The following is a 21008-nucleotide window of genomic DNA, read 5'->3' on the forward strand; positions in this document are numbered from 1 at the left end:
AATAATAATAATAATAATAATAATAATAATAATAATAATAATAATAATAATAATAATAATAATAATAATCATAAATCTTCAATTTTTCATCACTAAAACCGGGGACCAAGACAAAAAGCTGCTGCAGCAGCTTGGCGGAGGTCCTGGCCCCCTTTAGAGCAGGCGATTTTCAAGCGATTAAAAAAAAAGAACAAAATATCTACACTGAGAGAAATTACACAATTTAAATTTACAGACAACAGATATAACAAAAACAAGAGAAAGAAAAATTGATACATTCATTGTTGTATACAATGGTACGGTGATCCGTATGCCTTAGCCGTACCCAAGAAAACAACCCTAAAATAATGCTCGTACCTCTGCCAGCATCATTGCATGAATATCATCACCTTTTAAAATAATTCATTTAATAAAGTAGTTAATTGGCAATTTAGCGTGTGGTTATAGTATAATCTGTGTGATGGTGAAACAAACTATTTTTCTTTAGGGCGGAGTTAATATGAGGGAGTGAAAAGGACTAGGTTACATAATTCCTCAAAAACTTTATTTTTAAACTATGTAGACTTCTTGTACGCCAGAAGAAGTCGGGACCTGCAAATATTTGAAATTGGTTTTATATTAAAAAATGAGAACAAGTGTTCAGTATGATCATAGTATGAAACATTGGTAATAGCACGCACAGCTTTCTTTTGTAAAATATGTAGTTTATTTATAGTTGTTTTAGAGGTATTTCCCCAAACTAGATGACAACCATTAAGTTAGGAATATACCAAAGCAATGTAAAGTTGGAGCTTAACACAATGAGGCAACAATGATTCAAACTTGGTTAGCAACCCCACTGTTTTTGACAGTTTAGACGAAAGATAATCAACATGTTCATTCCAAGACATATTTGTAAACCAAATGCCCAAGGTCCTAATAGTGTCGACAAATTCACTTTCTTCATTGTTCAAAAAATCAGTGGGTTTGGGATAATAACTGTAGCACGCTGACTTTTAAATAAAATGACCGTTTTTTTTTTGAAAATTTAACTTAAGGTGATTATCTGTTATCCGTTGTTTAACACGATCAAGAACGCTATTACATGTAGTTACTAGAGTACAGATATCTTTATCGGAAAAGAAGATGCTAGTGTCATCAGCAAAACTAGCGCTCGCAAGAAAATACGGTTTTCTGCTTTTCGTTCCATAGGTGACGCAGATTCATTTCCGCAGTTAATTGGCCAAAGTCTGAAAAATTGTTGCATAGCCCCTTTAAAGGGGCTGTACAACAATTTTCAGTGTTTCAGACTAGTTCGTATTAAAAAAAAAAAAAAAAAGATCAAACAAATCGAAGGTCAAAGTGCCTCTCCACTCTCCACGTCGCTTTTCGAGTGACGTACTCTGGGGGTTCACGTAGTTTCCCCTTGGGTCCTCTTTTCAGAAACCAGCCGCTTCCTCCGCGATTGTCGACTTTTAAAGGGCAACTCCGCTCAATTCCGAAAAATTTAGGCTTACATGGGATACCTTTTCACAAAGCACTACTAAATAGCTCTACGTCTTCGGATTCGCGAAATGTGGAATATTATTTGTGTAATCTTAATTTAAACATCAGCTGATACCGAAACCGAAACTTCGTTTGCGTCAGGCAACATTGGTCTCGAGTCGTCAGAGTCATGGCCACGTCACGTCGAACCACGTGGTCTTGTGACGTTCGTGGGGGAGAAGTACAGGACACGCGACGCGGATATGCGGGCAGGTCGCTTCGCATGGCGTGGACGGTGATGGCCCGGGGGAGAAAGAGAAGGGAAGAAGACGAAAGAGGAGAGGGGGCGCGGAGAAACAGACCGATAAGCGCGCAGGGCAGCGCAAACTAGCGCATCCGCGTTACGGTGATCACGTGGACGCCGTTCAGCCAACACCGGGAGGAGAAACTCATGACGTCACCGTTCAATTTCGCTCTGAGAAATAAAAACAAACAGAACGTGAGAATGACGTAGTCATGCCTCTGACGTAGTGGAGTCAACGTTGGCCGCTCCAACTCTGTCGCATTGACTGCGCTGACGATTGCGCCTCAAGTCGCACGCTAGGGTTGGCAGATTTCGGCGTCTTGGCTCATTTGAAAGTTTGCTGGCCAGTTTATTAAATATATAGACGGAATTAGATCGTAATATTTGACATGGGGTCTTCCTATATGATTCTGAAGAGGGCTGAATAGTTTTCTAAATATCAAAAATGAAGCGGAGTTGCCCTATAAAGGATTAGCCTCGTCGAAGGTCGCGGCGAGCGATCGACACAAAGGAAGGTTCGCCACGGAGCTGACGGTGAGTGTAGCAGCGGAGGGGGACAGGTTTTGTTGACTTCCGCGTATCCCCCAAAGGGGGTGTCATTTTAGTTCCCGTAATCCCGACAGGCGGCTGCAGATTGGCAAATAATTCGTTTTCTGCTTTGCGATTACGCAGCAGAATAGCGTTTTTTTGGGGGGGAAAGGTGACGCGTTTTTCGTCGCTTGGGCTTCCATAAACTATACAAAAAATGCCAACTGCCAATAATTGCAACATTAAACTCATTGCACTGCGCCTTTAACTACATAAATATAAAAACAATATTTCTAAATAAAATATTGAAGACAAACAGGTGAAGCTGCCTCTGTATTGTATTTACAAATGCGTCAATTTCCCGATTTGCCTATATGAACTAATAATATTTTCGAGCACTTCTTGTTCTAGGGTAGGTACTTATTATTTTGCTTTCCGACAGCACAAAGCCAAAACTATTGTCCCTTAAAATAGCCGCCACTAAACCTGAAACATAACACGTACCTATTTTATTCCAATTGTGCGAAAAGGTTCCTCGCTTTTCAAATGTATCGTGCATAGCTAAGGAAATAAATTATGGATTAGAAGTAACTTGCGCTACTTCTAACATACTTCTGGTCCAACGTGCCGCAGATGCATAATGTACGACGTAATACAATCCAAAGTCTACACGGAATAATGACATTTTCACTCTCGTGATTGGAGCTTTGACGTTCTCGTCAGCAAAGACACCGTAGAACCTTGACATCGAAATGCGAAATAAACAGAACAGAACAGATGTGCGTATAGGTCCTTACACCTCGGGTTTCTTTGCGATTGGCGATTATTTTGAGGCAGAGGTTCTTGAAGTAAAGAAATACTTCAGTGTTGAGAGCCTTCAGTTTCAAAAGTTTGAAAACCTTGGGGAACAAAACTGAAACAAGCGTAAACAAAACAAGGTCTTACACACACAAGATTCTATTCGGAATGTAATGAAGCATGATAACTTTCCGGCGAACACTACGTAGATGCCGACAGCTTAAGAAATCTAGGGCGGGGCTTCTAATTAGGTTCACTCGTCTATACGCGTTTTCAGCCCAAGAAACAACAACCAACCAAGTTTTGCGCGCTGTCCATACGCCGCGCAAACTGCACTCTAAGAAAAAATAGAGGAAAAAAGTAGAAACGGCGCGTCTCCCTCCCTTCTACTGACGCGCCTCCAAGCGGACACGAGAAGAAGGGAGGAACGAGACGTTTTCCTCCTTCTCCAGCCAGACGGGAGAAAGCTTTCGCCCTCCCGACTCATCTTCTTTCGGTTTCGTTTTTCGAGCACGTCGCGCACATTGTTAAATAAATGTTGTTGAGTTGATTGAGCTTCAGCGGCAGCGAAGGCCGTCTGTAATTCCGTTTTCTAGTCCTAACATGCAGAACATTTCGGTTGCATTGACGTTTTTACCACTAATTTGATCAAACGAGCAAACGAAGCCGTTAAAAACAGTAAAGATCCGGAGCAGTGGCGGCAGCGATACCTACACTGGGTAAGATGGCCGTCTCTGGATTGCGGCGAGACTCACGCGGAACTACAGTAGCGGAACCATACGGAACTGTGTCGACGTTTTCAACGTTATGGAAATTGCAGGAATTGCGTCCAAGGCAGACAGGTTTTCCTGCCGGCTGCCTGGGTGCCTTCCGTGCTGACCCTCTGGATGGCTGACAAACATTATGCTGTCGAAATCATCTAACGATTCAAAAATTTCATGGTAGTTGAGCTGTTGCTACGTAGATGTGCCACGTAATTAAGTCACCGACTAACTGTTCGTTGGTTTCTAAGCTCGATGTGCGTTGGTTTCAGCGCACACAACTCTCGTGAAATTCCTTCTGCAGTCAAGCATATCGCACGAAGAGATGGCGTTAGTCAGCAGCCGGTTGAAATGAAAAACGCACAACGCCGTGGCACAGCCAGCCATTCAGAATCCCAAGACCTGTCGTTTCCGAGGCCCTCTGCATCCTCTGCATCCTCTTCTCCCATCTCCCTTTTTCTTGTGGCTTTGTCATTATTTGCGTGAGCCTGCCCCGTTGCACTGCAGTGACTGACCGTCACGCTCCTCCTTACCACCAGAACGCCGTCATTCATCGTTGTTTTGCTTTTCTTACTTTTTCTCCTCTTCTTGTTCCAACTTTCTTCAAAGCCCTTCTCCCACTTTCCCGGTGATCGGACAGGGGAGCCAAGGGCTCCATGGAGTCACAAGGTCCACTAATTGATCTGTTGACGAGTTGGACCCCCTGACTAGTCAAACACGAGTCACAAGATGCAATGTGGGTCAAGAGGACCAACGCGTCAAGATATCTGACGTGTCAAAAGATCCCCGGTAAGTCAAGAGTCCAACGAGTCAGGAGGTCCAATAATGGATCTTTTGATGCGTTGGATTTTTTAACTACCTCTTGACTCGTTAGACATCTTTACTCGGAATCTAAATCTGCCGCTGTTCAGGGTTCCCTTGCGTGCTTATTGTCCAAAAGACTCAGTCCTCCTTGGAATTGCAGGTAAGAACAAATTTAAGCGAGGCCAACTTAAGTATCCATAGCGCATGTCACTCTCTCTACGTACTTACAAGCTACAACTAGTCGCAGTGTTATTCCGCTTGAAATTGCCTGCTTGGCTTTGGTTACAAACTCGTTGGTCTCATCACTGTGCGAGTCCAGTCGGGTGGCGAATGCGCACCTGGCAATCACATCGAGGGCGTAGTTCGCGTAGAATCTGCATAGAAACACCATAAGTAATGAAGTAGTGACGCACAGGATCGGTTTCTTGATAGATTCCTGGCACAATCAAAATATTGAAACCGCGTGCATGACCGAAAAGGAAGGCTTCTCAAAATATCTGGAAGATTCGAGTTTACTCTTATCCCGAGTGTAAAAAATAAGGGGGCCAGAATGACCTTGATTACTCAGTCTTGCCTCCCCATCTTTTCAAAAGCACAGAACAAAAACCGATAGAATCGTGTGCCAGTTACTTGAAAGGTTTCACAGTTGATGTGCAAAAAATCGCGGGAACACGTCCATAATAAACATAGTCTAAACCCTGAGACAAGGAGAAATGAAATAACAGACAAGGCGACAGCAAATCCCAAACGCGGCTGAGTTTCTTCGCACGGGGATGGTAATTTATAGCCATCCATACAAACATGAAAGAGGCAACACAAAAGGAAACAAAACAAAAAAAAAAAAAAACAGGCCGCCGCCAATTTGGCAGAACTGACCAAGACAGATGGACCTAGGGTGCCTCCATATGCGCTTCGCATAGAGTGATGCCAACTGCCCGTTTCCCTTTCCCACATCCTCTTCCACCGCCATTTTGTTCCTCTCATTGTTTCCCCGTGCGCCGGAAAGTCGCCTATGTGTCCATCGGTCCTCGCATCCGAGGGGGAAAATGCTAATCCTCCCTCCGTGGGTTCCACAACGCTGCTCCGAACTTGTGAGATAAGGTGCTTGTTTCCGGGAGGGTTATAAACAGTGTTGTACGGAACGGCGTTCTAAGGAACGGCGAAGGAACGGCGTTCCTGGAACGTGTTCCTTTTAGGAGGAACGAAGGAACGCCGCCGTTCCATTTTGCATCGGTGGAACTGGAACGGGAACTTGTTACATTTTTACTGGAACGAAAGAAGTATAGGCGTTCCTTTTATTTTTGTCCCGTTGGGTAATTTTTATTTTATTTCTAAGAGGGAAATTCTAAAAAAGAAGTATAAACACAATATGATTACGAAGAACCTTTTTGTTACTTTTTGTTACTCTCGCTAACCTTTTTGTTACTTATCTTAGGGTTTATATTGTGGGGTTCTCGCTTGGTAAGTCGGGAGCAGGAGAGCTAGTGGACATTGATTCTTTTTGCTGTGCCCAAGACTGTGGTACGAATTTGTCGAAGGAAAACACACGGAAAGAGGGACGTCCCATACTCAGCTACTTTCTTTACTTGCACGAATCCTCATAAATCCAGTAACCTAAGGCCGACTAGAGCCACAACTGAACTTCCACAAAGAGACCTACAGTTACAACAAAAGAACAGGTCACCATATGTCGAATGCACCCTTGTAACCGGAACATCGGTCACTTAAAAAGATACACAAAAAATCAACAAGGCTGAAGTTTGCAATTTAAGGTTATAATAATAATGCAATTAAATGCAACGGTCCTTTATTCCCTCTCCCCTTGTCCCCCACCTTCAAACTGAGCAACAAATCCAACCTCCACAAAGAACGATTTGTAGTTTTCAATACTCACCTTTCAATAGTCCTACCCTCTTCTTCACTTGCTCGTTTTGCGGACAGCAAAATCGAGAAGCAACTTTAGCTAAGTTCAAACAAGGGACTTTGTTATGTTGAAACGTGTGAGGTCGTTGTAAACCGATCGTGCAGTGTGGGGTAACAGTACATTTTGCTCGTCTGAATCGACCGCCACAAACATCATTATGGTTAAAAGCTGACATTTCTAAAGGTGAATATGAATCAGCAAATGAAACCTTGTTTCCGCTTGTTTTCTTCCCCTGGGGCCCTAATCTGTGCGCTTGGCAGAACAGTCTGCGAAAAATCTGCCGGCCGGGATCGTCCCACGCCGCACTTGACCTTGGCGCCGGCCAATCACAGTCGCCCGATTTCTAACTGACTTTTTCGCCAAGTGTCCAGATTAGCGCCCCTGGTGTCCTTTCATCACGACATCCAAATTCTTATCTCGTCATTTGATGGGATAGATAAAAAAACTATGTTTAATTTAGTTAAATGTGATAATCATAAAAATACAAATGTAACGTATATTTAACGATACGTTCCATCTTGGTTAACTGTAACGGGAACGAGTTCCTTTTTTATAAATGGAACTTGTAACGGGAACGCATTCCAAAAATCAGAAGGAGCAAGGAACAAGCTTTCGTTCCTTTTATTGAGGAACGTGTACAACACTGAACAAAATGGCTGCTGGTTTGTCGGCGAGTGGTATTACAAAGGTGGCATCACCCTAGCAAAGCGCACATGAAGGCTCCCTAGATGGACCTCCCCCATACCCCCCCCCCCCCCTTTTTCCAAGGAAAAAAAAAAAAAAAGAAACGTCGATTCTTTAATTTTTTGCATCAAGGAAGTTGTATACGAAATTCAGCTTGATTGTGGGCTCTGCTATATAGGCCGGACGGGTAGGTGGGTAGATTGCGTGGTGCCCGAAAGCATCCGATGTCAAAAGCCCCATGTCAAATGCCCCCGCGGCTTTTGCGCCGCTTTCAAAAGCCCCAATTTCAGAAGCCCTCGAAGAGAATCCCCTGTGTCAGGTGGTCGGGTCCTCAACGTGACGTCGGAGCATTCTGTTTTTAACTAAGAGACAGTCTTTGCACGCGAGCTTCTGTAACGTAAGCATGCCGTACCCGGGATTTAAGTATGGAATAACTGTATAATGCTCTTCAGGCGTGCGCTAAACACATTCACGTCTTGAGACGTTAGAAGTGAAATTATGCGAAACATATCAGTCACTGGCAAAACATTTGAAGGTACAGCTTTTATCAATAGAGAGTTTTAGTAGATCGTTCCGACACCTCCGATAGCCCCGATAACGATACTATGCATGCTCAAGGGAGGCGGTGGCGGAGTATCGGGTATCGTTATCGGAGTCATGGGAACGAGCTACTAAAACTCTCTAATATGTAAGCATCGAACCGAGGCTTCCGTCGACTCTGAAGTACGCGCGGATTCACAGTTCCGACAATGTGGGCTCTGTATGAACTCTTAACCCGCAGTTCATGACGTTATAGGAGTCACATCACCAGATACCAGTTGCATTGTTCTTACGTCGTTTTAAAAATAAATTTTATTCATCTATAGTCAGAGGCAGGCTATGAATTCAGGGAAGCTCCTTTCACCTCGTCCCACTTTAGCAGAGCGAAGGCTGGAGAGAAGGCGACCTTCTCTCCAGCGTTCGCTCTGGTTCAAGGGATGCTGAACCGAAATTTGGAGTTCACAAAACGTGACTGGAGCGAAAAGCTGGACGCTGCAAAACCCCAAAATATCACTCATACAGCGATATCTGTAGCGGATGGCTGAATTTTTGGAAAAGAAGTGGACGATTGAAACAAGGCAAACGAGACATCTTACGTCACGATTCTTGTTCCCTCTCCTCTTCGCTTTGTACCCTCGAGCAGGTGAACCGAAGCGAGGAGGGAAGAAGCGAGGCCGCTTCCCCTCATTCTCCACTGTTCCGGGAGAACATGAGGAAAAGCAACCCCAGTAAACACGGACAAAGAAGAGGAATGAACAAGACAGGACAACGGCTGACTCGCAACTGGACTTTATTCTATAAATAGAAGAGAAAGGAATCTTCTTAAACACATTGCGCACGCCTACCAAGCATCGAGAGGGCACAAATATATCGTTTTACAAATCGGCACTCATGCTAGACCTAAGGTACGTCATCAACTTATCGAATAACGCCACCAAGGGTTCATAACGCACCTGCGGTCTAACATGAGTGCCAATTTGTAAGGTGATATTGTCACGGGTGGTGACCAAAAAAAAACAGGAAATAAACAGAAAGAAATAAACATTTAATGTGGCGAACTTGTGCCAAAAATAAACGAGTACAAAAGATAATAATAGAGCGTCGCGGGCGTCGAAGTCGGCGTAGCAGCAGAGTTGAACGCTGGTGCGAAAACTGACTCCGTTCGCCTTGCGGAATCCCTTATGTACCCTCGTGGGTTTCTGGATCGTTCGGCGTAGAAGGTTCGGCGCGTAGAACATTCTGACCTCGAACAAGCAACATGGTTCTCGAATTTACCAGAACATTACTTTACAGAGTCAACAAAAATGCGCCTCCGCGTCCAGGAATCGAACCCTGGCTTCCAGCGTGGAAAGCACGCGCGATAACCGAATTAGGCCACGCGCGCGCTGCCTACTTGGCCAGTTGCGCGCGCGGCATTACTCCCCCCTTTAAAAAAGTGCATCGTCCCGATGCAACCCAAAAACAAAATGAAGCAAATAAAACAGAACGGTAAACTAAAGAGTCACATAAGGTCCACAGTCCTATCGAGCGTAGTACGGCTTCAGTCGCACGACGTGGACGACTTCCGGTCGTGGAGGGCGGCGTGACGAAGTCCTTGTTCCGTCGGGCATCACCTCGTAGTTCAGATCCCCGAGTCGACGAAGCACTTTGTAGGGTCCAAAGTATCGTTTCAGCAATTTCTCACTGAGGCCGCGGCGACGGATGGGCGTCCATACCCACACCCTATCTCCGGGCTGGAAGTGGACGTCCCTGCGACGAAGGTTGTAGCGGCCGGCGTCGACGCGTTGCTGGTCTTGAATCAGGAGTCGGGCGAGCTGGCGAACTTCTTCGGCGCGTTGAGCAACCGCCTGGGCGTCGTCGCTCTCATTGCCAGATGGCTCATGGGGCAGCATGGCGTCCAGCATGGTCGTTACCTTCCGACCATGTACCAGCTGGAAAGGGGTGAATCCAGTGGTCTCTTGAACCGCCGTATTGTAGGCGAACGTGACGTAGGGCAGCACCTCGTCCCACGTCTTGTGCTCTACGTCGACGTACATAGAGATCATATCGGCGATTGTCTTGTTGAGTCGCTCCGTCAGCCCGTTGGTCTGCGGGTGGTACGCAGTTGTACGACGATGGCTGGTGTGACTGAGTCGGAGGATTTCTTGGGTCAGTTGTGCCATGAACGATGATCCGCGATCTGTAATCAGAACTTCTGGAGCGCCGTGCCGGAGGGCGATGGACTCAATGAAAAACTTGGCAACTTCCACAGCAGTCCCCGAAGGAAGAGCTTTCGTTTCGGCGTACCGCGTGAGATAATCTGTGGCGACGATGATCCAGCGGTTCCCCGACGTCGAAGGCGGAAAAGGACCAAGTAGATCCATTCCGATCTGCTGGAAGGGTGCAGTTGGAGGAGAAATAGGCTGCAGGAGTCCGGCCGGCCTCGTCGGAGGTTTCTTGCGTCGCTGGCACTCGTGGCATGATCGTGTGTACAGGTGGACGGTCTTGGGGAGCTTGGGCCAGTAATACTTTTCACGAATACGGGCCAGTGTCCGGCTGTATCCAAGGTGTCCGGACGTCGGGTCGTCGTGACATGCTTGAAAGATCTCCCCTCGAAGGTCGGTTGGGATTACCAGCAGCCACGGCGAGTTGTTGTCCCCGGAGTTCTCTTTGTAGAGTACACCTTGTCGAATGGCGAAGGTCGGCACGGCTCGTGAGAAAACACGGGGTACGGTACCGCCGCGCCCTTCCAAGTGCTCGATTAAGGCTCGCAGCTCCGGATCGTCTCGTTGACGTCGTGCCATGTCATCGGTGTTCACTGCCCCTAGAAAGCACTCGTCATCATCGTCGTCGTTGCTGCCGGAAGGTGTTTCGACAGGGGCCCTGGACAGGCAGTCAGCGTCGCTGTGCTTGCGTCCTGACTTGTAAACCACAGTCATGTTGAACTCTTGTAGCCGGAGGCTCCATCGAGCGAGGCGTCCTGACGGGTCCTTGAGGTTCGCAAGCCAGCAGAGCGAGTGGTGGTCCGTGACTACGCGGAACGGGCTTCCGTACAAGTACGGACGAAATTTCGTGATTGCCCAGACGACCGCAAGGCATTCTTTCTCAGTAGTGGAGTAATTTCTCTCTGCCTTGGACAGTGTCCGACTTGCGTAGGCGATGACTCGTTCGGTGCCTTCTTGTACTTGAACTAGTACCGCGCCAAGTCCTGCGTTACTTGCGTCAGTGTGAATCTCGGTGTCCGCATCCTGATCGAAATGTCCAAGAACCGGAGGCGTCTGGAGTCGTCGCTTCAGCTCGTCGAATGCCTACTGCTGTTCCTCGGCCCATTCGAACCTCTCGGCGTCCTTCGTGAGGTTTGTGAGCGGTGCGGAAATCCGTGCGAAATCCCGAACGAAGCGACGATAGTAGGCGCAAAGTCCAAGGAATCTTCGCACGGCCTTTTTGTCTGTCGGCGCTGGAAATGACGCGACGGCGCGAGTCTTCTCAGGGTCTGGGCGCACGCCTTCGTTGCTAACCACGTGACCTAGAAACTTCAGTTCGTCATAGGCGAACCGACACTTTGACGGCTTGAGGGTGAGTCCAGCGGTCCGTATGGCTTGAAGAACAGCTCGGAGTCGTCGCAAGTGCTCGTCGAAGTCGCTGGAAAATACCACGACGTCATCGAGGTAGACCAGACAGCTCTGCCACTTCAGTCCTGCCAGTACGGTGTCCATAACACGCTGGAAAGTTGCTGGCGCCGTACATAGACCGAAGGGCATTACCTTGAACTCGTACAGCCCATCCGGCGTGACGAAAGCTGTCTTCTCTCGGTCCCGTTAGACAACTTCGATCTGCCAGTAGCCGCTCTTCAGGTCCATCGATGAGAAGTATCGAGAGTGGCGCAGCCGGTCTAACGTGCTGTCGATTCGGGGGAGTGGGTAGACGTCTTTCTTTGTCACCGCGTTCAGCTGCCGGTAGTCCACGCAGAACCGAAGCGTTCCGTCCTTCTTCTTAACCAGTACGACTGGAGAGGCCCACGGACTGCTTGATGGCTGGATTATGTCGTCGTTCAGCATCTCTTGAACTTGCTCCTGGATCACCTCCCTTTCTTTAACGGAGACTCTGTACGGTGATCGATGCACAGGGCGCGCGTCGTCCTCGGTAATGATGCGGTGCTTCGCAACGGCTGTTTGGCGTACCTTCGACGACGCCGTAAAGCAGTCACGGTATTCGGCGAGGAGGTTAATCAGCTGCCGTCGTTTCGGGTCCGGAAGCTTAGGGTCGATGTCGAGTTGCGCTGGCGACGTACCGTCTTGCTGAGGTGGCGAGGATTCATCAGTAATGGCAGCGATTTCGGCGGAGTTTCGGAGATCCTCGACGTGGCCAACGGCTGCACCTTTTGTGAGGTGTTGCGTTTCATTCCGGAAGTTCGTCACGAGGACCACAGTGCGGCCATCCTGAAGTTCAGCTACACCTCGTGCGACGCCTATTCCTCTTCCCAGGAGCAACTGGAGGTTACCTTCCAGAAGAACTTCGCTACGGGTAGCTGCATCGGTCACGACGGGTACGACAACATTTGATCGCGGCGGTAGATTCACGTGGTCGGCGGCGACTCGGACGGCGGCTGACGCAGTTTGGAGTTTCTCTGAAGGCGGAACAGGTGTCCGCAGCGTCAATCTGTTTTCTCCAAGGTCGATGACGGCGCCGTATTCACACAAAAAGTCCATGCCGAGAATGACGTCTCTGGAACAGTCTTGTAGAATGACGAATTTTACAGGACACGTCTCGCCGTGAATTTCGACGCGAGCGGTGCACCTTCCGACAGGCGTGATGAGGTGTCCTCCGGCGGTTCGTATCTGCGGTCCATCCCATGGCGTCGTGACTTTTCGAAGGTGGCGAGAGAGCCTCCCACTCAATACTGAGTAGTCTGCCCCGGTGTCAACGAGTGCCGATGCGTTTTGGCCATCGATAACAACGTTTAGGTTGTTGGACACCGTTGCAGGCGCGTCGGTGCAATGCGGGGCGTCGAGAGAGTGGGAGCGCTCCGGCGTTCTTGGAGGCTGTTTGCTTCCGTCGTTTTCGGCAACGTCACCTCCAGGCGTTGCCGCACTCAGTTTTCCCGACGACGCAGGGGAGACAGGCTCTCTCGGCGGGATCGTGGCGCTGGGGAGGCTGAACGTCGTGGCGATGGGGAGCGGGCTTCACGGCGGAGAGACGACACTGGGGAGGGCGAACGTCGGAGGTACTCCTCGATGTCGCGAGGGCGTTCGCCGTACCTCGGGCGTGGGTCGTTCGGGTGGAACCCACGCAGGCCCATTTGCCGGTAGGGACAATGACGGTAGATATGGTCGGCCTCCCCGCAGTGGTAGCAGATGGGTCGTCGATCCGCTGTCCTCCACACGTCGGTTTTCCTTGGCGCCTGCTGTTCTCGGCGGTCGTACTGACGTACTTCGTCGTTGCGTCGGGGGTACGCCTGCGTTGATGGGTCTCGTCGTGGCGCCACCGGGTAGTGTTGAGCAGTTGGCGACGGTCCTCGGGCCACTGCGGCGTAGGTCAGCGCCGGCTCATCGGCTGCGGCCACGCTGGCAGAAGTCTCCGGTTGAATTGCGCGCTGAACTTCTTCGCGCACCACTTCGGCTATCGAAAGCGAAGCCGGCTGGTTGGCAGCAGGCAGCAGCTTCCTGAGTTCTTCCCGGACGACGTCCCGGATGATGTCGCGGATGTCCGGGATGCTGCAGCTGGACGGCGAGAGGGCAGCGAAGCCGGGAAGTCTCTGGTAGTGTGAGGCCCGTGCGTGAAGGGCACGTTCGATGTTGGTGGCCTCAGTAATGAAACCCTGGACAGTCGTAGGCGGGCTCCGCACGAGGCCCCCGAAGATGTTTTCTTTGACGCCGCGCATTAGGACCCGCAACGTTTTCTCTTCGGGAGCGTTTGGGTCGGCGCGGTTCATGAGGCGGAGAACGTCTTCGACGAAGCTTGTGACGCTCTCGTTTGGCCCTTGGTGTCTTGCTTGGAGGAGTTCTTCGGCACGCTGTCGTCGCTGCTGGTTGGCGAAGGTGCGTCGCAGCTCGGCCTGGAACTCTTCCCACGTAGAAATCGACGCTTCGTGGTTCTCGAACCAGGTGCGCGCCATGCCTTCCAGAGCGAAGTAGACGTTCCGAAGGCACTGCTCTGGTGTCCACTGGTTATGGCGGGCCACTCGTTCGTAATGCTGTAGCCAATCCTCCACATCCTTATGGGCCTCACCATGGAACGGCGTCGGGTTGCGTGGGGCGACGGGCAGGTATACGACGCTGGCGGTGGACGGGTTCTGGGACGACTGGCTGTCCATCGTTGGCCTCGTTGGCTGCTTAGTCTTGGGCGGTAGAGGTCCGAATTCCGGGTGTAGACCTTGGGTGCGACGACTGAACCGGATCTCGGAAGTGCTTTCGTCGGTTCTTCGTGGGCTAGGCGTCGGACTTGCACTGCGGGCCCTCGGAGGGGTACGCGGCAGGGGCATGCGGTACCCAGCACCTCCACCAAAATGTCAGGGGTGGTGACCAAAAAAAACAGGAAATAAACAGAAAGAAATAAACGTTTAATGTGGCGAACTTGTGCCAAAAATAAACGAGTACAAAAGATAATAATAGAGCGTCGCGGGCGTCGAAGTCGGCGTAGCAGCAGAGTCGAACGCTGGTGCGAAAACTGACTCCGTTCGCCTTGCGGAATCCCTTATGTACCCTCGTGGGTTTCTGGATCGTTCGGCGTAGAAGGTTCGGCGCGTAGAACATTCTGACCTCGAACAAGCAACATGATTCTCGAATTTACCAGAACATTACTTTACAGAGTCAACAAAAATGCGCCTCCGCGTCCAGGAATCGAACCCTGGCTTCCAGCGTGGAAAGCACGCGCGATAACCGTTAGGCCACGCGCGCGCTGCCTACTTGGCCAGCTGCGCGCGCGGCAATATCGCTGCGGCCTCTTGTTGCTTGGTAGGCGTGCGCTTTAATCTGTGTATGTGTAATACGCCTCGCAAGTGGGCTCATTTTCGTCTTCTGCGCATGAGAGAGGAAGTAGCGGTGACGTCAGAACACCGAGCCCTGATTGGCTGATCGCGACCCCCTATCTGAGCGTCGTCTGCTCCTTTGCAACGTCGTCTGCTCGCAACGTCGGCTGCGTCTGTCTTACCTTTCCTGCGATTTTCCGAAGTGCAGGTCTTTACGAGCGAGCTTGACTTCGCCTTTCAGAGAGGACAGACGAAATAACTCGAGCGGTACGTTGTTTTTGTCGAACAACTAGCAGACGCGCATCAAGGAGAGAAGTCAAAGGACTCACTGGCGAGGTGTCCCGAGGCGCCGATGTTTGTTTGCTAAGAACCGAGAGTGAGCGTGTTAGTGCCCGCAAGTTCCCTCCCAAATACGTTTTCCCTCCTTTCGTGTGCGGCGAGACCCCTCATTCTTTAACGGCGTCGGCGGGTTGGCGCAGTTAACGCCGTCTGCTTTACGTCTGCTCGTCAAAGAGATGGCTGCTTTACCTTTCCTGCGTCTGTCGGAGATTCACCGCTTTTTCACCGGCGAGAGTCACCGTTGCCTCGGGAAACAAGGAGATAACAAGAGAAAGAAATCGACCTCTTAATCTAAAATTTAGGTCAGCGATCGAAGTATAATACGGGAAGGGTTCAGAAGGGTCGCGCGGGCATATTCCATTCAGCACGCCGTCGTGGGCAGACGATCGCCGAGTCGCGGAGTGCCTGCTAGGCCTAACAGCCGTGCTCCCTTGGTCGCTTTCGGTGGAATCCTGGCCGTTGGAGCTTTTCCCGAGTATTTGTGGATCCAGCTTTCTTGTTCGTCGTGGTCTGTTTGAAGTACTTTTTACTTTTTTCTTGCTGCCTGAAGTCGGGACGCGCGAGAAGCGCACGTAGAAAAATAAACGTCCGTGGGTCGTCGCGACCGTGACGCTGTCGGCCATGCTGATTTGATCGTAAGAAGTGCGTAAAACAGCTTCGGAGCTGTCGTAGGATTTCGTCGTAACCTGCGCAGAACTTACGAAAATTTCGTTTCGTGAATACGAATTTGTTCTTAAGTTTTGTCTTACGCACATTTTTGGCGTAAGATAGTTTCGTGAACTAGCCTCTGCACTTCCGAAAGTCGCAGGAAAGGTAAGACAGACGCAGACGACGTTGCGAGCAGACGACGTTGCAAAGGAGCAGACGACGCTCAGATAGGGGGTCGCGATCAGCCAATCAGGGCTCGGCGTTCTGACGTCACCGCTACCCCCTGCGCAAGAAGCAGACGAACTTGCCCTCCGCATATGTTCAAGAAGTTTCTTGTGCTTCCTTTTCCATAGAATAAACTTCAGTTGCGAGTAAGCCATTGTCCTGTCGCGCTCGTTTCCTTTTCGTCGTTCGTGTTTGTTCTTGATCGTGTTTCACTGTTACCAACTGGCCCAATTTATAATCGTGATGTCACGTCCCCCCCGCTCGATCGCGCCCTTCTTTTCCAGGAATGCTGCCATACACTGGAGTTATCGATGTATGAGCGATGTTTTGGAGTTTTTAGCGTCCCCTTCAACGTTTTTGCGGCCTTATATTGTGAAATCCTAATATCCGTGTCCCACTAGAGCGACATACAGAAACAAAAGACAAAGACAAGCCTCAAACCAGAGTCTTTCGCGATTTGAGACGCTTTACAGAGTAACGGAGGCTATGCTCAAACACGAGCATCATGCACGCGAGGGAATCTTTAAGAGGCTTGCAATCGCTCGTGCTTACTTCGCGAGCACCGAACGACTAAACGCCTGCCAAAGGTACCATCACGAGCATGCTGCATGGGTTTGAGGCTTGTTGCTGTCTTTTGTCTCTGTCTGTCGCTCTAGTGGGACGCGGGCATAAGTTCGCTTCAGCATTCCTTTAAGTGGGAAGGGGTGGGAGGAGTCTTCCCTGAATTATTAGCTTGTGACTGACAATGGGTGGATAAAGACTATAATTCTTCGTCTGAGTAGGGCTTCCCGCATTACTTTTGCTTATCATGGCAGAATGCAAGTATCCTAGCTGAAGTCCATGACAGGTTAAGAATGAAGTGGATGCCTCCTTTATCTCTTTCAACTTTAGCAGAGAGAATGCTCCTCTAAAGTATAGTTTTGCTGCTACGACAGCGGGTGGCATCGCTGGTGATGCAGATTTATGCAATCGGCCACTTGTACGCTAGTCTAAGCTTTTCGGAAGTTCAAGTTAACCTTAATGTGTTGTTCCTTTTACTTAAAAGACCCCTTGTATACCGTCAACACATTAGGTTAGGATATGGAAAAATGCTGACTGAAGCGCCAAGAGGGTGGTACGAGGACAGTGAGGACAAGCTGTTGGCACGTCAGGAGTACGGGACGGCGGTATTTGAACGCGATGTTTTCGAAATGTGGGGCCAATGACGCAGGGCTTTTGCGACAAAGATTCTGCATGTGAGACGATCGCGCTACACCCGCGTAAATGACTGCACCTTGGAACACAAAATTAGTCAAACATAATTGAGAGTTTTAGTATATCGTTTCGGCTCTCCCGCTACGCTATACGCAAGAGCGACGAAACTACTGCGCATGCGCGCTGCTAGCGGAAATATTGCGGATCTGCGGGGGCTAGCGGAAGCGAGCTATCACGCCAAAATAGCGAGGCGCGTAGCGCGGCGTGCTAGCGTAGGTCTCGCGAGAACGAGTCTCGGCGAGATAAGGAAGAGCCAGCGAGGGACGCAATTCAAGATGGCCGCCACGCCGCGCCTGTCTGGTCTGTGCCCTTCGCCATCGTGGTTCTGAGGGGTGGATTATATCTTGCTGCTCGAGGAAGTAGCCGCGTCAAAGCCGTTCCACGACTGCAACAGGTAGCGATTTATGGCGGACATGCTAAATACGGCCACGAACAAAAAAAAAAAAAAAAAAAAAAAAGCTTTGCAGTTCGTGGTATTGTGAGCGAAGGGTGCGGGCTCCTGCTCGGCCGCTTTGTCGTGAGGACACAACCGACCTAGGAAGCCAGCGAGCAGGCGGATATGAGGGATTTCCGTGGCGTTTCGTTTTCGATGAACAACGACACAACAGAAGAGCTACGCTTGTTGTCATCTATTTTTGAAGATTTTTCTCGGTGGCTTAGGCGCTTGACTCCTATCAAATTGGCTTGGACAACTTGGCCGTAGTTGCAGTTACAAAAGAATCAACGATTAGCACGTTATTCAATAAAGAACAAAATATTCTGTTAAGATAACGACGTTAATACAAAAAAATTCCGAAGAATTGCTTTACAAATCTGTTTTACGCAAGCCTTAGTGTTCGAAAGAGTCGCTAGTGGCGTTGCGTCAGCTCTCGTAACGCTGTAATCCATAGCGGGTGGCGAACGTGTTACTAAAACTTAAAATGGCGGTTTCGTTACGTTACATATAGCGGATGCCGTAGCGGCTAGCGGATAACGCAGCGGGAGTGACTGAACGATCTGCTAAAACACTCTATTGCTGAACGTAATACGTTCTCGCTCGGTTCCATCGGCTATAGACGGAAATTATAGCTTGGCGGCGGGTGTCTGCTGGTGGTGAGGGTGTCCTGGCGGAAGTCAGTCAGTCTGGATCAGTTCCGCCAACTTTGCGGCGGCGTGTCTTTTTGTCTCTTCTCTTTTTTGTCTGCGTGGACGGATTTAGGCTCGCGAATGAACTCTCCTGCCGTTCGAGATTTGGTGTCGCCCTGTCCGTTACTTTATTTCACCTCGTCTCAGAGTTTAGATTACGATGCTTCCTAAGCTATTTTTGACGGCATACTTTTGATTCTTACAATCCATAATCATGGCTGCTTCAGACAGTCCCGTTTTCTTACATTACCCTACGAAGGCTTACGTATACAAGTCACCGCGACATCTCTGCTTAGTATCAAGCGTGGCTATACCAATTCAAGGAGATAGCCTGGCACGCGACGGTCGAGACACGAATGCTTCGACGACTTATACGTAATGCGAGAAAACGCTGCTGTGTGCACCAGTCTTCGAGTTTTCAATGGACACTTTTTCAAAAGTTACGCTTCATAGCTGCTCTGTCAATTATCCGAGTCGGCCATTATTCGGGCACCACACGCTGAACGTAGATTGGACACGACTGCTGCGTCACTGTTCGGCGTGGACTCGGAACCATTCACGAGTAGGTGCCCAAAAATGCCGGCCGCGAATGTTGCCTGATGGGATTTTGAAAAGGCTCTATAATTCAATAAGCTGCCTTCGCTACAGATGGTTATCGTTATTTCTGAGCGCGGATCCTCAACACATATCCTGCCTAAAAACAACAAAATTATTAACGTATTTTTATTTTGAACCATTCGGTAAGAGTCTTATAGAATATAATTTAATTCTTGAACGACTGCTCATATAAAAGGTAACCAGTAAAACACCACTGATGCCTAAACTAGAGGATATCGCCTGTGTGAGATTTTCACCAAAGCCTTTCTTATTGTCTATCACAGAACTGCGCAAAAGGCTATTTCTCACATGTCAGTAATTTCCTATTTTGCCACTAAAAAAAAAAGCGAAATCAACGAGTCGTTCATGACATTTATATTGAAGGATATATTAAATACACGTGTCTAGATGTAAAAAAAAAAAAAAATACAGTGTCAGCGAAATGAAAAATTACTTACTGCTTCAACTCCAGTTCTCCCTCCTTTTCGGCCGTTTCTTTCAAGTGTTCCGCTGTTGTTCGGGCGCAGTCCGCTATTAAGGAATTCATCTGTAACAAATGTTTTCTGCACTGTGAAGTGTGCACGAAATACCTCTGATATAAAATCTGCAACATACAGAATGCTCAATATGGAGTTTTACACATTTGTTTTCTTTCTAAAACAAGCCGTGAAAGCTGTACTAATGAGTTCTGCACGGCTGAGTTTTACGACCGGGTCAGGGCGCGGTAAGTTAGATACTAAATTAAACTTCGGTAATTGTTTTGAATTAGTGGAAAGAAAAATAAGATTCAAATTTTAAACTCACTATCAGCGACATCAAAAACCATGAAATCGGTAAATGTAATGAAAAACAAAACAAACAACAACAACAACTTTGATCCCTAAAGTTATCAGGCACAGAGCTGGCGGTGTTAAATGCCGGATTATAAAACCTCGGCGCGTTTTGCATCCGCATTCTGGCACCTCCAGCCTCGAACCTATTAGAAGGCGCGGAGTGCTTTCAAGCGCTCCGCGCCTTTCTAAAATATAGTTTAGTGGTTTTGGACAACGCTCAGCAGGTGTTTTAATGAAACCATATATTTATCTTCACTCATAAAATTCAAAATTTTACCTAATTAAGCTTTTCATTTTGACGTATAAGACCCCTCTTTTGTGTTCCCTTGACCGCATATAACTCACCCGCACAACCCCCGTTAGTGCCGCTTTAATAGCAAACTGAAAAATACACAAAAAAAAAAAAAAAACATTTAGCACAGCAAACGTCAGCGAGCTCGTAAAGTTAAATGAGACATCGTATCGTCTCGGACAATACCAAAGGTAAGAGCCCTTCTTGCAGAATCTGGAAGCGCACAAACCTTGCGTAGCTTTCCCGCAGCAAACGCTGGGCTGGCTGCCGGTCGGATCCGCCTCCACTTGTCAACAGGGAGGATGCTCATCATGTTCTCCAAGAGTGAATCGCCGAAACTTAAGATCTGCGCAGCGAATTTATATCATATGGCATGTGTTTTACACAGTGGACCCTTCTCCAAAACGGCTCGCCATCTATAGTAGTAGCCGCCGCGTATGAATATACGAGTCCGCCAATATTTGGGCACGCGCATACTTCGAACACGTATTGGACACAAGTATACAGCCTCAGCGCTCGGCGAGGGATCAGAACCAATCACACGGTTCGGACGCAAGAAGTGGCGACAGCCAATGTTGCTCGATGTTGTTTATTTTTTTGTTGAAAGGGTCTGTTCCACGAGGAGGGACCGCCGCGAAGAACCCTCACGAAGGAGACCGTGGTGCAAGATCGTTCACCAGGTTCCTTTCACGCCCTCAAAACTGTTGTTCGTGGCGGACGATGAGCTGAGGCGTATGCAAGCTGTTCCTGAAGAAGTCTGCATTCCCCGTCGTGGGCATTGCGCGTGAGCAGAAACCAGATTCGCGTCAAGTGAACCTTGTGCGCATGATCAGTGTCGACAGCAGCGCCACCGCAGATGCGTCACGTCAGAGCCACGCAGGCCGTATAGTTTTTCCGGCTTTAACCGAAAACCACCGATAAATGTCGTCCGCCTTAGCCTTA

At 48.8% G+C, this 21008-nt stretch overlaps 1 protein-coding gene across 1 annotated transcript in view; it reads right to left on the bottom strand.

Moving 5' to 3' along the window:
• The window catches only part of LOC120851088 (cytochrome P450 3A8-like), a 67530-nt gene that overhangs the window by 16111 nt on the left and 30411 nt on the right, over nt 1–21008 (bottom strand). Inside the window, exons 5-8 of the mRNA XM_040223639.3 lie at nt 20296–20412; nt 19400–19488; nt 4888–5033; nt 3094–3209 (exon numbers count right to left, since the gene is read on the bottom strand). Of these exons, the coding sequence (XP_040079573.1) occupies nt 3094–3209; nt 4888–5033; nt 19400–19488; nt 20296–20412 (468 nt within the window). The remainder of the gene's footprint in view (nt 1–3093; nt 3210–4887; nt 5034–19399; nt 19489–20295; nt 20413–21008) is intronic.

The sequence above is a fragment of the Ixodes scapularis genome, unplaced genomic scaffold (assembly GCF_016920785.2).
Source record: "Ixodes scapularis isolate PalLabHiFi unplaced genomic scaffold, ASM1692078v2 PGA_scaffold10__122_contigs__length_95168666, whole genome shotgun sequence".
NCBI classification, from domain to species: domain Eukaryota; kingdom Metazoa; phylum Arthropoda; class Arachnida; order Ixodida; family Ixodidae; genus Ixodes; species Ixodes scapularis.